This window comes from Alosa sapidissima, chromosome 4 (assembly GCF_018492685.1).
Source record: "Alosa sapidissima isolate fAloSap1 chromosome 4, fAloSap1.pri, whole genome shotgun sequence".
NCBI classification, from domain to species: domain Eukaryota; kingdom Metazoa; phylum Chordata; class Actinopteri; order Clupeiformes; family Clupeidae; genus Alosa; species Alosa sapidissima.
Genome location: NC_055960.1, coordinates 19,206,057 through 19,220,633, shown reverse-complemented (window position 1 = coordinate 19,220,633; position 14,577 = coordinate 19,206,057). Strand labels below are relative to the sequence as shown.

The window sequence follows — 14,577 nt, the reverse complement described above, 5'->3', positions numbered from 1 at the left end:
ACACATACAAAATTACATAAATACACATGCGCATGCGCAGCGCACACACACGCACACACACACACACACACGATAAAGATACTACTGTATATGGCCTAGACATGCCACTCACCTTGTAGCCCAACACTGCTGATTCATTATCCATGGCCATCACTGGATCCCATCTCACAATTACCCATGATGCATCTGTTTTCCAGGAGATGTTGCCAGGAGGACGGTTGGGGGCTGTGAATGAAGTAAAAAGAGGGCTTTGTTTTTTTTAAACCTAAATGACGATTGTCATGTTGTACCAAAATCAAAGTGAGACACCATTCTTAGTCTCACTGAAATCTAAATCTACTGAAACTAAAGTGCAGTACTGTCTGGGGATTTTCTACACTATGTGTGGATAGGGGAGAGTTCACTTCAGCTGCTTATCAAACCTAATAATCAAAATGTTATTACTCTGATAAGAACAAAGCATGGGCATAGTGGACATCATGCACTTTTTACTGGTCTCCCAAAAAAACATAAAGAAATTGGAACTCATACAGGCCCTGCTGCTAGACTTTTAACTAAGACCAAGAAGGGGGAGCACATGACCCCTGTGTTAGCTAAACTCCACAAGCAAAGTGGAGAAGCTGCTTTTATCCATTATGCACCGTAGCTACTGTATGGAACACCTTGCCTCTGTACATTAAACAGGCAAATTCTGTAAACATCTTTAAAAAAGACCTGAAAACATACCTGTATACAAGAGCTTTTAGTTAACTCACTTTTATCTAGCCTATTTCTTCACATTATTTTACATTCTACTGCTGCTATTTATGGTTATGGTAATAACATAATATTTAAAATTTAACAGGGAACAGATTAACATGTGGTCAAACTATTTACAGGGTCTTCCTATTTTCACTGCATTAATATTGTATGTGTTGTTGTCTATCTCCTTACCATCTTGAGAATTCTCATTTTTACTTAATTCTAAATCTCTGATGTTTTATTTATTGTTTTGTTTGTATTATTACATTTTGTTCTCTCTCTACTATTGTGTTAAATGTTCCAAATGTAAAGCACTTTGAACTGCATTCTGTGTATGAAAGGTGCTATACATAAAGCTTATTATTATTATTATTATTATTATTATTATTATTATTATTACAGGATCACATCATTTTACTCTGCAGGTTTAGCAAGTCCACTGTGTAATTGCTCCATCCAAAGCTGAATACCTGCTGAACCAAAAACACACATCTTCCCAACGCTGCGGGGGAACTGAGGAGAAATCTCCAGCCATCAGCAGACCAAATAACAATCTGACAAACACAGGGCTAAAAAAAGCTGTTGTGAGCTTTAACAGTGGCTGATATCAGAGAACTTTACTGCTCAGGGGCTAAAAACAACCTGAAATAACCTGTCGCTCAAAATGGGCAAGTGATCCATCCTGGGAATGCGTTCACACCCTTACATTGGTCACTTCACTCTCATTTATCCCTTCAGGCTACACAGATAACACAATGAGGACACCAGAAACCCTCTGGTTACAGGCTAAGGCTTGGTCACTGACAGGTGTGGTGGCGCAGCGGTATCATCATCACCTGACAATTGGCCTCGGACCTGCCCGGACCTGCCCTTACGAGCCCATGACGCTTTGCTTAAATGCTTCTGCTAAATACCACTCAACTTTAACTTTTGACTGCTTAGCGCTAGCTGTAAGTGTGTGTTAGCTGGGGGGTCTTACGTGGTTTGCGGGTAATGATGGTGGTCCTGGGGGACGCAGGGCCGGTGCCGGCGCTGTTGTAAGCCAGCACGGTGACGTGGTAGAGGGTGCTGGGCCTCAGGCCGGCCACCCGGGCACTGGTCTCCAGCCCGGCTGTCCGAACGCGGTCAGCAGCAGCCTCCCGCTCATGCTGGCGCCAGTAACGGATCTGGAGAGAGGGAACGTACGAGTGGCAGGTGACATTTGAAAAACAGACAGAAAGTAACAAAGCAACAAAGCAACAAAGACACTCGAGAGAAAAAAAGAATAAAAAAAAAAACACATGGGTCATATTGGTCTTTTTCAGGGCACAAAACCAGGAAGTAAGGCAACAGACAGAAACTAGTGTACTTGGTCATTTGTCCAGCAATCTGATTCTTAGTCCTAACTGTTTCATTGGGTATGAAGGACAGTGAAAAACAAAACGGCCCATGAGGCTACAATTTGTATCCATCAATGGCCCCTGGGTCTCCATTGACCTGTCATGTTGTGGTGAAGTACATAGTACATCTACCGTTAAGGTGGAGTACAAAAACTAAAAAAAAAAAATGCTGCTAGTAATAGCTGCAATATAATTCTGTATGAAGAATGGTGGAGAACAACTCTTATCAATTGTCCCTCTGCATACAGTACCACTGTTTCAGTTTGCATTCACTTTTTTAAGCGTGTGTGTAAAGGATAACACAAAGTAAGGACTTACACTGAAATCTAAATCTATTGAAACTAAAGTGCAGTACTGTCTAGAGATTTTCTACACTATGTGTGGATAGGGGAGAGTTCACTTCAGCTGCTTATCAAACCTAATAATCAAAATGGTATTACTTGAAGAACAAGACATGGGCATAGTGGACATCTTATCTATCATCATATCTATTTGTTCATTGCAGCAACTGCGACATTGCTCCATGTTTCTGAGTTGTGATGATGAGGTATGATTATGGTGTCCTCATCAGTGAAGGCAAAGGAGGGAATAAAATAAATATTTCCCCATTATCATTATATCATTATTAGTGTTATCAACTATCGCCCTCCAGGAGTCCGAGCCCCTGGGGAGATGACTGGGGTGTCTGGGGTCTCTCCTTACCTCATAGCCCCTGAGAATGCCGTTGGTGGGCAACTGCTGGACAGGGTCCCAGGACACCTTCATGTCAAAGGCAGACAGGGCCTCAGCGCTCACCCTGCGGGGGGACACTGTAGGCTCTGGGGGAGAGAGAAAGAGAGAGAGAGAGAGAATGAGAGAGACACAGAAACAGAGACAGAGAGAGAATTTATTGAGACATTTAAACACCCAAATCTCTGAAACATTCTGAAAGGTATCAGCAGTTTTTACTTCTGTTAACTCAAAAATAATACCATAGATACTCAAATAATACCATAGATACTCATACTAAAATAGATACTCAAATTTAACATAAGGCAGTGAGCTTTTTTCTAGTCCAGTTTGTCACTGTGTTCTTTTAAGACCAGTAACTGGTAGGCCTACAGCATAACATAAATACTGTACATACGACTACGCCGCTCCATCCGGCATCGTTTGTCTTGTTATGTGTCTTGTTTGTTGGAGCGCTTTGGGTTGCACTATGTGCATGTTAAATGCGCTTTAAAAATAAAACTGATTTGACTTGACTTGACATGCACCACTTTATACATGCATGAGCTTTAGCAGAGTGGCTCTGACCTCTTGTGGTTATGATCAATATTTTGTATACCATACAATAAAGATTCAATGAGCCCTGCTTGCATTTTCAGTGGCATGGCAAACACAGGTTTTCAATGACATGGGTTAGATAATATGACACTAATCTTATTTGTATAGACTCTCCTTTAACTTTCCAGTACCTTCTTCAGCAGAGTACACCTGGGCGACCTGGCTGAAGGGCCCTTCACCCATCCTGTTGTAGGCCTTGATCTTGACCTCAAACGGGCTGTAGGGTGTCAGGGTCTGGTTGGTGTAGACGAAGCGCGAGGACTCCACCCCTGGCACCCGCACAATGGTCCAGGCCTGGGTGTTGCGCTGCCGGAAAGCCAGGATGTAGCCAAAGCCGTCTCCGTTCTGGTACTCCCTGGCCATGGGCTACGAGCCCAGGAGGTGGAAATTGGAGCAATGGAGAGACATATCAGACGAGGGCTTAACAAGACATATGGATATCTGTACGAGGTCTAAGGTGTCAAGCGACATCTCAATATGACTGAAGTAAGATGATATAACAAGCTTCTGTATCTCAAGCTTCTGTGGGGCAGCCGTGGCCTACTGGTTAGCACTTCGGACTTGTAACCGGAGGGTTGCCGGTTTGAACCCCGACCAGTAGGCACGGCTGAAGTGCCCTTGAGCAAGGCACTTAACCCCTCACTGCTCCCCGAGCGCCGCTGTTGTTGCAGGCAGCTCACTGCGCCGGGATTAGTGTGTGCTTCACCTCACTGTGTGTACACTGGGTGCTGTGTGTGTTTCACTAATTCACAGATTGGGATAAATGCAGAGACCAAATTTCCCTCACGGGATCAAAAGAGTATATATACTTATACTTATACTTATCTCGTTAGAGTATCAATTGAAGCTCACACACATATTCTTGGTCTTTCATACACACTTTCTCTGCACACAAATCTCTTTCTGTACAGTGCATACACACACACACACACATACACACACATATTCAGTATATGTAGTTAAAAACACACCGTCCAAGTGATGATGAGCTCATAGCGATCGCCACCTCCCCCTCCTAGTCCACTTGGTGCCACGGTGGGAGCTGCAGAAGAGACACACTCATCAACACCAGCAGCCTGACATACAGTATAGCCTCACCTCCACAGCTATGCTGATTGGGCTTTTGCGGCTAATGCAGATACATATGATATGTCTTTGGTCATTCATTTAATTCATTATACAGGAAAGGATTAAAAGTAACAATTCAGTTACAGTTAAACAGGCCTGACGGAGTTTAAAACTGGTTTACAGCATGTTCCTGTTCTGCAGCACATAAAGGACAAAGATCACATCATAGTACAGACATGAAAGATCACATCTAACAAATGTGAGTGCATATTATACTGGTTTGAAAATCTGTAACAGAGCAAACTTTCAAAGCTCAGATAAAATGAACAGCCCACGAGGGTGGGCCCAAGGAGTGGTAGTGGTCACTGCGGTTCTGACCTGCCTGCTTGGTCTGGATGGTCTGAGAGGGCATGCTAGGCTCGCCACTGCCAAGAATGTTGCTGGCGATGACCTGGAACTCATAGTCCATCCAGGGTCGAAGACCGATGACACGCGCTGACTCCGCGTTTCCCTCAATGTTGTCTGGATCTGTGCATATTCATTGGTCAGTGTTGCTTAGTCAGCATTTCTCTAATTTGTCATCATTCTCAAAAGAGTTGTGTACTTTTTTGGTCTTTTTTTACCTGTCCTCATTCTCTTCCAGGGGGCCGAGGGATCTGAGCGGCTCATGATGACATACTTGCCAATGGGGCTGTGGTTGTCATAGCCACGGCTCCAGCGCAGCTCCACGGACGTCTCATTTACACTCTTCACCACCAGACCTCCCGGAGGACCCGGGGGGCCTGAGAGAGAAAGGGAGAGAGAGAGATAGAGAGAGAGAGAGAGAAAGAGAGAGAGAGGGGAGAAATGGTGGCAGAAGACAAAGTAAAGAACTCTGAAACAATGTACTGTAGTACAATGCATTTAATGACTCATAGATGTGCAATCAGATTATCACAATGGCACTCTGGCATGGCAAATGTTGGCCTGCCTACCTCTGACTACTAGTTTGGCGGTGGCGGTGGCCGTGTCTACGACTGTCTGTGCGGCGCACGTATAGGTGCCTGCATGACTCAGCTGCCCGTTCACAATCGCCAGGTCACCGATCGTTTCCTTCTGATAGAGTTTAGAGTTGAAAAACAGCACATATTTATTACAGGTGTGTCTGACCTCTTTGATCCTCGAACCAAATCAAAACATTCAGGAAATTAAACATTCAGGAATATTTACATTAAACATTAAATACAGAACCACTAATTATGATAAGATGTTCTGATTAAACAAAAAACAACGTTTGACGTTGCGGTGTGTGCGGTGCGGTGTGTAGTAATTGTATTAATTAAATTCCACTGAATTAGTCTAGTAGAGTATAAATAACTTTGAGACCCTTTAAATAGGAAGAAAACTAAAGTGGGCCCTAATAGAGGGCTCTCTATTTACTTATGACTAGTATTATAACATATGCACTCTCATCCTATAGTAATAGTAATGATTGATATAGAACTGATTGCTACCTAAGGTGTCCTCTGCACAGTAGCTTGAATGTTAGTCCTCATTTTTGTTGCTTTGGATAAAAGTGTCTGATAAATGAATAAATGATAAAAAAGTTGCTTTGGATAAAAGTGTCTGATAAATTAATAAATGTAAGTAAAACACCTTTATTGAGCTTGGCTATCAATTAAAATCATGCATATGCATGTTAAAGGCGTTTTACTTACAAATATCTTGAGTGCCTCAGACTCGCTACTAAATTTGAAATCGTGTTGGATCTCTAAGCTGATGAGCACCAGAGGAGTACTAATTTCTCTACACCCAAGCAGCACTCCTGGTGAAACTCGTTTGTGGATTTAAATGAATAAATGTAGTGAACAAATGTAAATGTATCTGGCTTGCCCAGGGGGGTCATACTGAAGCTACATGCTGTAAATCCTGTCTCACCCCCTCTACACGCTGGTAGTGGCCACTGTGGTCCTCTAGGTCCAGAGGCACGCCGTTATGGGACCAGGTGAAGGTCAAGTCCATGGTGGGGTCATGGGAGGCATGGCACTGCAGGGTCACGTTCTCACCCTGGTTGATGTCCGCATTAGACGGTGCCAGGGTGATTTTAGTGGCATCTGATAGACAGATAGATATATCGCCAGATTTACAGCAACGCACATGGACAGACATACAAACAGTCAGGTAGACAGGCAGACAGACAAAAAAAGGATGCAGAGAATACTCTACCTCTCACAGAAAGATGTCCAGTGCTGTTGGCTTTCCCCAAAGAGTTTTCTGCGAAGCAGGTGTACTTGCCCTCGTCGGCACGGCTGATGTTGTAGATATACAGCACGCCATCGGCAGTCACTGTCACCCTGAGCAGGGAACACAACCATGAGCGTTACCCACCAGCACCCCTTAGGAACAGGCAGAGGCACGCACTTTTTAAAATATGCTCAAAAGCTGACACTAGATGTTTTTATAATAAGTCATCCTTCGAGAGCTATGCAGTGTGCAATCTCCTCTCTCTCTCTCTCTCCCTCCCTCTCTCTCTCTTTCTCTCTCATTCGTCTTTCAAAAAGTTTTCTCAGCATGGGAGACATTTCTGGAGAAATTCTGATGAAATCGTTCGCCACTTCTCTGACATAGCTTGTTGTGTTTTTAACCGTCCCTGGAGCAAGTGCTAATTTGTGCAGCTTTGTCTGCTGGTGCACTGCGAACAGGTGGGACCCCCTGGGGCTCAGCTGTCTGTGATGAGACGATTCACACACCCATCTGCCCGAGCAGTGGCATGGACTGATGCAATGGATGCCTACCAAAGGCTTCATCTTAAGTTACTCTACAGCTGCAGCAAATACAATGTGTACTGCAGATATCACTCTCCGAGAGTCTATGACTTTCAGAGGCCTGGTGAGTTAAGTAACAAAAACACAGTACGTCAAATTTTCCTGTCTATCTATGCCGTTACTGTCACCACCACTATGTAATATTCATAGTTTGGCAAGAGTTTGTTTATGAGTATCTGTTCTAGTCTAGACACAGATGGAGACACAGACTATGGCGTCCAATAGACTAATCAAAGCCTAAATGCAAAACAATGTAGGAGTGAACAGATAAGATAAGATAAGATATACTTCATTGTTCCTCAAGGGGAAATTAGTCTTGGGCTGTAAAGTACCTTCTCTGTAAACAACAATCACATACATGCAGGACATGGCTCTGATACAGGGTGAAAAAAGCCCTTAAATGAAAATTAAATTGAAAAAAGGAATAAATAGATTTCTAAAATTAATGTTTCCTTCCTTCACTTGTTTTATTCAGTAGAGCCACCGACGTAGGGAGGAAGGACTGCTTAAAACGGTTGCTCTTATAGCTTATGGCCCTAAACCGCTTCCCTGATGGCAGTAGCTCGTATTCGGTATGGAGAATACATGTATGAGTTGGGTCACCAAGAATTTTATGTGCCTGGTTTACCATCACCTTTTCAAAAATGGATTAAAGGGATGGGTGATCCCTTCTATTCATTACCTTCATCGCTGTTTTATCTCTCCACGTTAGATTTAAGATGTACTGTGAGCACCTCAGCAGGTACAATCAACTTTTCAGAAAGTGAGTAACAAGAAATCAACAGGGCCGGATGGGTTGGCAGCCATGGTACTGAAAACAACAGGGGGTGTATTGTGTCAAACGCAGAGCTAAAATCTGCAAAAAGGACTCTTGCATATGTTGCCGGGGTTTCCAGATGTTTGTTTATTAGGTGGGTCACGCTAATAACCGCATCCTCCGTACTGCGCCCGGCCCGGTACGCAAACTGGAGTGGATCTAGGTGGGAGGCTATCTCCACCTTCAGCATGTGTACCATTATTTTCTCTAGACACTTCATAACAACACTGTTAGTGCAATTGGTCAAAAATCTTTATTTTCGGCCAGACACTGAACTTTAGGTATCGGTATTACAATGGATTTCTTCCATAGAGCAGGCACCGTGCAGCTGTCTAAAGATCTCTGGAATAGGGGACACCAAGCTGCTGTTAACTCAGCAGCGCATATTTTCAGTACCATGGCTGGCAATCCGGCCCTGTTGATTTCTTGTTGATCACTTTCTGAAAAGTTGATTGTACCTGCTGAGGTGTTATTTTCCAAGAGAAAGAGCAAGATGAGTTGTTAAGCGAAGCCCAGTCTAATTCAGGGGCTAAGAGCTCCTTCTATGGTGAAAACCTTAGAAAGAAGTTGTTCAGCTCATCCACTCTTACCTCTTCGTTCGTAGTAATTCATTGTTTTTTATTAGTATGCAAGTTAGTCATCTTTTTCATAGAGTTCCATAATTCTTTACTATTACAGCTAGTGAGGCCCTGTTCCAAGAAGGTTTTCTGTTTGTCCCTAGCATTCCTAAGCATTTTGTTGAGCTCTTTCTGTGCAACTGCGATCTCTGCTCTATCTTTAAATGCTTTAAATGCCAGATAGAGATTTAGAATTAAATCATCTGTAATGAACTGTCAGGCATGTAATGAGCTGTGATATCAATTGACTTTACGGCCACCTAAGGGTTCATATTCTTGCCTGACTGCTCCACTAAATAGTCTCTCTGAGAACAAGAAAAACAATAGCAAAGGAGAGGGAAAGCAAGACAAGCCCTCCTGATGGGAGCGCATCTGCTGCCACTTACTGGTGTCACTTACAGACATGGAAATGCAGCGCTCCCTGCTGGAAGGTTTAGGTAATGCATATAGAGCACTTCTGTTTTGCATAGGTAAATGTTAGGGAGATGGAAAACGATATACCAATTATGCTGACAGAGGAAACTGCTGATAAGTGATAAGTGATGTGAGTGATAATGGACCGCTGCAGAATCATTGGTAAGCCTAAAGCTGTTTACAGCATAGAGCGAGACTCACAAAGAGCACCTCACAGAGAGCAGGCAGCGTGAGTCTGGCCCAGGGGCTCACCTGCTGCTGTTGACGAGTAGCTCGGTGCCGCGGCTCCAGAAAAGCGTGGGTTTGGGCGCGGCACGCGGCTTGCACTCGATCCGCACCTGTCCGCCACGCGCCGCAGGCACCAGCCTCCGCACCGGGTTCAGCCGGAAGTCCGGGCCCTGGACTGAGAGAGGGAGGGAGTGCCCAGACAGAGGGAGGGAAGGAGAGAGAGAAGGAGAGAGGGAGGAGAGGAGGAGGGGGATGTGAGAAAGAGAGAGACCCACGGGAATACATGGTACCATGAAGCCAATTCTGGGTCTGCGGGAGCCTTGGGAAGGGAGGTGAGGAGGGCATAAACACAAGACTGGACGGAGCTACAGGGAGGGGCTACGAGGCTTGACTGGACAGATGGGGAGAGAAAGCAATGCACTTTAATCATAAAATGAAATCGAAAAAAAGTTGAAATCAAACAGCAAAATTACATTATGCAAAAAAATCTGAAAGTGTTAAGAAATCGAATGGTGACTCAAAAGAGATGAAAAAGCACAGATGTACAGCTCTGTATGGGAGGGGCAACTCTCTGACAGGGCCTGTCGCGCTGAACTATGACCTCTCACCTTGAACCCTAAGTTCTGCGTTGGAGTAGATGGTGCCATGCTTGTTCTCCGCCACACACTGGTACATCCCAGAATCCTCTAGTGCCAGGTTGCTGATCTTCAGCTGGCCGTTCTTCACCTGAACTCTGGCCTGTTGTCAGAGGGAGGAGTCAGTCAGATGATGAGTTTACGAACTTGTTAACCAGCTTGTTTGACCACCCTATGATGGCTGACCAGCTAGACCAGCAAAACTCTTGCGAAAACATACTTAAGCTGGCTTACCCAGTTTACGATCGTAATTCAGCTTGTTTTGCATGTCGTGCCACCTCAAGCTGGTCATTTTAGCTGGTGTTGCTGGTCTTACATTGCTGATTTAACCATGCCAGCTTATGTTGGTCATTCTAGAAAACCAGCATGATCATCTTACACCAATAATGTCAAGCTTGGCAGGCTGATCACCAGCATGACCATCTTATACCAGCTGTATCCCACATGACAGGCTGGTCACACCCACACCAGCATGACCAGCTTCTTCAGATCAACACGCCAGCATGTCCACCTGGTGGCCCAACCAGCTAAAACCAGCTACCAGCATAAGCTGGTTTCTAACAGTTTTGACCATCTTCAGCAGGGATATGCAATGATATGCTGCCAATGGCTACAGCAATGGTGAGGACAATGCATACGAGAAGAACTGCTGCTACATTGGCTCATTTGGTGTGTGTGTGTGTGTATGTATTTGTGCGTATGTGTGTTGTGAGTGCATGTGTGATCACATACACAGTATGGGAGGTATCACCTTTGAGGAACCAAATTTCTCCTGTGTCATTCAACACAATTCAACACCATAATTTCACAGAGATAAAAAAAGGGCATAAACTGATGTGGTGCAGGCAGTGTGCCCACATATGTGTGTGTGTGTGTGTGTGTGTGTGTGTGTGTGTATGTGTACCTGTGTGGTAAGGGGCTGTCCGTTGCGGAGCCAGCGGATAGATGGCCGGGGCTTGCCTGCTGCCAGACAGCTCCACTGGAGCTCTGAGCTGATCTCCACCTCAGAGTCACTCATCACCTGCAACCACTCTGGCTGGGCTGCACACACACACACACACACACACACACACACACACACACACACACACACACACACACACACACACACACACACACACACACACACACACACACACACACAGTATACACAGACAAATCAATTCTCATGTTCAGTTCAGTTCAGATCTTATTTAACAGTAGGCCTACATGATTTTTACAAGATTATTCACTTTCTTTTAAGATTGAATTTGTTTTTAGAATATTTCGGATTTTATGAATTTAAAAACAAAATAGCAAAACCTAGCTGTCAAGTAAGAACAATGACAAACAGAGATGAAAAAGTCCGGTTTCAGAAAGTAAAAGCCCTGCAATGTATTGGTTCTACCTGTGCATTTAACACAGGTGATTTCAATAATTAGCTGATCTACCTGGCTTAAGAGTATTAGAATCAGCTGATTAAGTGAATGGTTGGAACAAAAATGTGGCAGGACTTTCACTTTCTGAGACTTTTACACTTCTGAATTTAAGCGTTTGGTGGGGTGGTGTGAGGCCAACAACTTGCTCCTTAATACAGCTAAGACCAAGGAGCTCATTGTGGCATACAGGAAGAAAAAGACAGACATCCAACCACTGGTGATAAAAGGGGACTGTGTGGAGAGGGTCACAGACTTCCGCTTCTTGGGAGTCAACATCATGGAGGACCTGACCTGGGGCATCAACACCACTGGGCTAGTGAAGAAGGCCCAGCAGAGACTTTACTTCCTGAGAGTTCTCAGGAAGGACAACATCCCTCAAAAGCTGCTGGTGTCATTCTATCGCTGCTCAATTGAGAGTATTTTGACATATTGCCTCTGTGTTTGGTTCACAAGCTGCACTGTGCCACAGAGGGAGAGGCTCCAGGGGGTCATTAGGGCAGCACAGAAAATTCATCGGCTGCCCTCTTCCCTCTCTGGATGAACTGCACCATTCCCGCTGCCTCAAAAAGGCCAATTCCATCCTGAAAGACTCATCACACCCCGGTCACAAACTGTTTGAACTACTGCCATCAGGCAGGAGATACAGATCCATAAAAACCAGGACAAATAGGCTAAGAAACAGTTTCTACCCAACAGCCATAATCTCACTGAACGGTGCTACCATAGCATATCTTTATGTTTTACATTTTATGAATGTGGATGTGTATGGGTGGGATATGTGTGGGGTGTAAAGTTTTTATGCACGTTTTTATGTCCTTTTATGTCCATAGTGACTTTTTTACTTATTTATTGCTACTTTTGCACTGAACAAGGAATGCACTTAATTTTGTTGTACCTGTGACAATGACAAATAAAGATATTCTATTCTATTCTATTTTATTCTATATTCTATAAATCTAATCACTATATATTTAAATCTGCTATCACAACTCTGCTGGTGATGTGAAGGCCATGGCACCTGCCTTGCACAGTGATGCGGCCCTGGTAGATGTCTCTGCCCTCCGAGCTGTAGGCCTCACACTCGTACATGCCCTCATCCTCAAAGCCCAGCTCAGGCAGCGTCAGGATGGAGCCCTCTGAGCTGACCAGAGCCTTCACCGGCAGGACACTGTCCACCTTCCTCCAGCGCAGCTTGGGCACGGGACTACAGGAAAGGGGAGGGTGTGGGGGAGGGGGGGGCCGCAAAGGGACATAGAGAGAAAGGAAAGAGAGAGAGAGGGAGAGAGAGATGTGCAATCAGATTACCACAATGGGTTACACTAGAGATGAGAGAGAGAGACCAGAGATTTAGAGAGTTCAGAAGTTGGTGATGGTTTTCAGTGTGGTGATGGGTTCACAGGCATCAGCGCTGACTTACTTGCCGTAGGCGAAGCACTCCAGCTGAGTGGTGTGCCCGGCCAACGCATAGGTCTCAGCGGGGAAACGCACACGGATGCTGGGGGCGGACTTCCTGGGGTTTGCTGCAGGTGCACAGAACATAAGACAAGACTCCTTTAAATAGAGTAGTGCACTGTGTGTGTCAATCTACCCCTGTGACAATTTATTGAACTCTACGATTTACTACACTAAAATATGCTGAATTACCGTAGCTATGTCTTTGTGTCCCTTAATAATCTGTGCAAAGATGAATAGACTACAGATTGTACTTGACTACTTGAAGTTTGACATTAAAAGCACTCTATTTAAATCTCAGTGTTGGCAGTCAGAAGTCAGTCAGGCCTGTGTGGAGGTCCAAGGGGGTCCCAGGGGTAGAGAGACCCAGAAGCAGAGGCTCACCATCGGGCTGCACGGTCAGTGGCACTGCCTTGCTGAAGATGCTCTTGGTGCTGATGTCCATGTTGATGGTGGTGAAGCAGAAGTAGTTGCCACTGTCGTTGGCCGCGGTCTTGGCCACGTGGAGGTCGCCCGTCACCTGGGAGACAAAGAGGCGGCCGCCGTCCGATGACACAAAGCTTGGGAACTCGTTGAGGAACCAGCGGTAAGAGAGGGCTACAGACATAGACATAGGTAGAAAAAAGTGTGAGCAGCCACAACAACCAACCCATTATTGAAATACATTTATTCTTATAAATAAGATATTTACAAATATTCTGTAAGGACTGTACAGATGTAAGGACTTCATACAGCATCAAGAGGTTGACAATCCCAAACTATCACATTTGGGAGACAGCCTGCTGTGAAAACATTCCATGGTGAACATCCTCAGCAGCTGTTTAAATGGATTCCGCAGGCCTTCACCATGTCTCACTGTGAGAAGTCTGTCTTGAGAATTTCTGTTCATCTCCTCAAAGTACACAAGGATGGAACCAAAGCTTTGGCATAATGTCTGCCCATTGAGAAACTCAGGTTCTGGACAGCCAATGTATTCCTAATAAAATGTCCTTTCTACCTGTCCATGCTGAGATCTGAGATTCACATCATACCGGGGTAGTGGGCAGAAGCCTGGCAGGCTATGAAGGTTCCGGAACCCTCATGGGCCGTCTGTGGAGTCCTGTTCTGTGGTGGAAAGTCATGCAAGTCTGTAAATGGATGAAAAAGAAAGCACAAAATGTTACACAATGTATGTTTTTTTTTTAATTCACACATTAATGTTGGTTGGGTTAGGTTGGTTATAGTAATTAACATTGTATCTTAGGCTTATAACTGTGTAAGACAGAGAGAGAGAAAGGAGGGGGGGGGGGGGTTGGTTGCTCACAGCCAAACTTGAGGTTGGCAGCCCGGCTGATGATGGTGCCACATCGGTTATAGGCCAGGCACTGGTAGGACCCGGCGTCATGGTCATGCTGTGGGTTGGTGATCACCAGGTTGCCGGCCACCAGTGAGTACCGTGGGTCAGCACCCAGAATCACCTCTGTGCCATTCACCTGCCACCTGTGGGAGGGAGGCAACACAGACAGCACACACTGTAACTATGCACTGGGAGATTGTTTATGTTTATTTTGTCCAAAGCGACTTACAATGACATCGATAAACATTACATTTACTTTAAAATTAACAGAGAGGATTGAAGCGGAATCAAGGATCTTTGGTCCTATTACCTAAAAACAAAACAAAAAAGATTGTTGACAGA

The 14,577-nt window shown here is 44.7% G+C and overlaps 1 protein-coding gene across 3 annotated transcripts in view; it reads right to left on the bottom strand.

Moving 5' to 3' along the window:
- Positions 1 to 14,577, bottom strand: part of cntn2 (contactin 2) — a 40,065-nt gene that overhangs the window by 13,126 nt on the left and 12,362 nt on the right. For all 3 annotated transcript variants that reach the window (XR_006031166.1, XM_042088840.1, XM_042088839.1), the window contains exons 4-21: positions 14,203 to 14,378; positions 13,931 to 14,026; positions 13,284 to 13,496; positions 12,865 to 12,967; positions 12,470 to 12,651; positions 10,934 to 11,070; positions 10,003 to 10,132; positions 9,419 to 9,569; positions 6,720 to 6,847; positions 6,432 to 6,607; positions 5,489 to 5,609; positions 5,138 to 5,296; positions 4,893 to 5,042; positions 4,418 to 4,488; positions 3,578 to 3,812; positions 2,823 to 2,938; positions 1,721 to 1,907; positions 113 to 225 (exon numbers count right to left, since the gene is read on the bottom strand). Coding sequence is in view for 2 of the 3 variants with exons in the window: in XM_042088840.1 (XP_041944774.1) it covers positions 113 to 225; positions 1,721 to 1,907; positions 2,823 to 2,938; positions 3,578 to 3,812; positions 4,418 to 4,488; positions 4,893 to 5,042; positions 5,138 to 5,296; positions 5,489 to 5,609; positions 6,432 to 6,607; positions 6,720 to 6,847; positions 9,419 to 9,569; positions 10,003 to 10,132; positions 10,934 to 11,070; positions 12,470 to 12,651; positions 12,865 to 12,967; positions 13,284 to 13,496; positions 13,931 to 14,026; positions 14,203 to 14,378 (2,644 nt within the window). In the remaining variant the exon portion in view is untranslated. The remainder of the gene's footprint in view (positions 1 to 112; positions 226 to 1,720; positions 1,908 to 2,822; positions 2,939 to 3,577; positions 3,813 to 4,417; positions 4,489 to 4,892; positions 5,043 to 5,137; positions 5,297 to 5,488; positions 5,610 to 6,431; positions 6,608 to 6,719; positions 6,848 to 9,418; positions 9,570 to 10,002; positions 10,133 to 10,933; positions 11,071 to 12,469; positions 12,652 to 12,864; positions 12,968 to 13,283; positions 13,497 to 13,930; positions 14,027 to 14,202; positions 14,379 to 14,577) is intronic.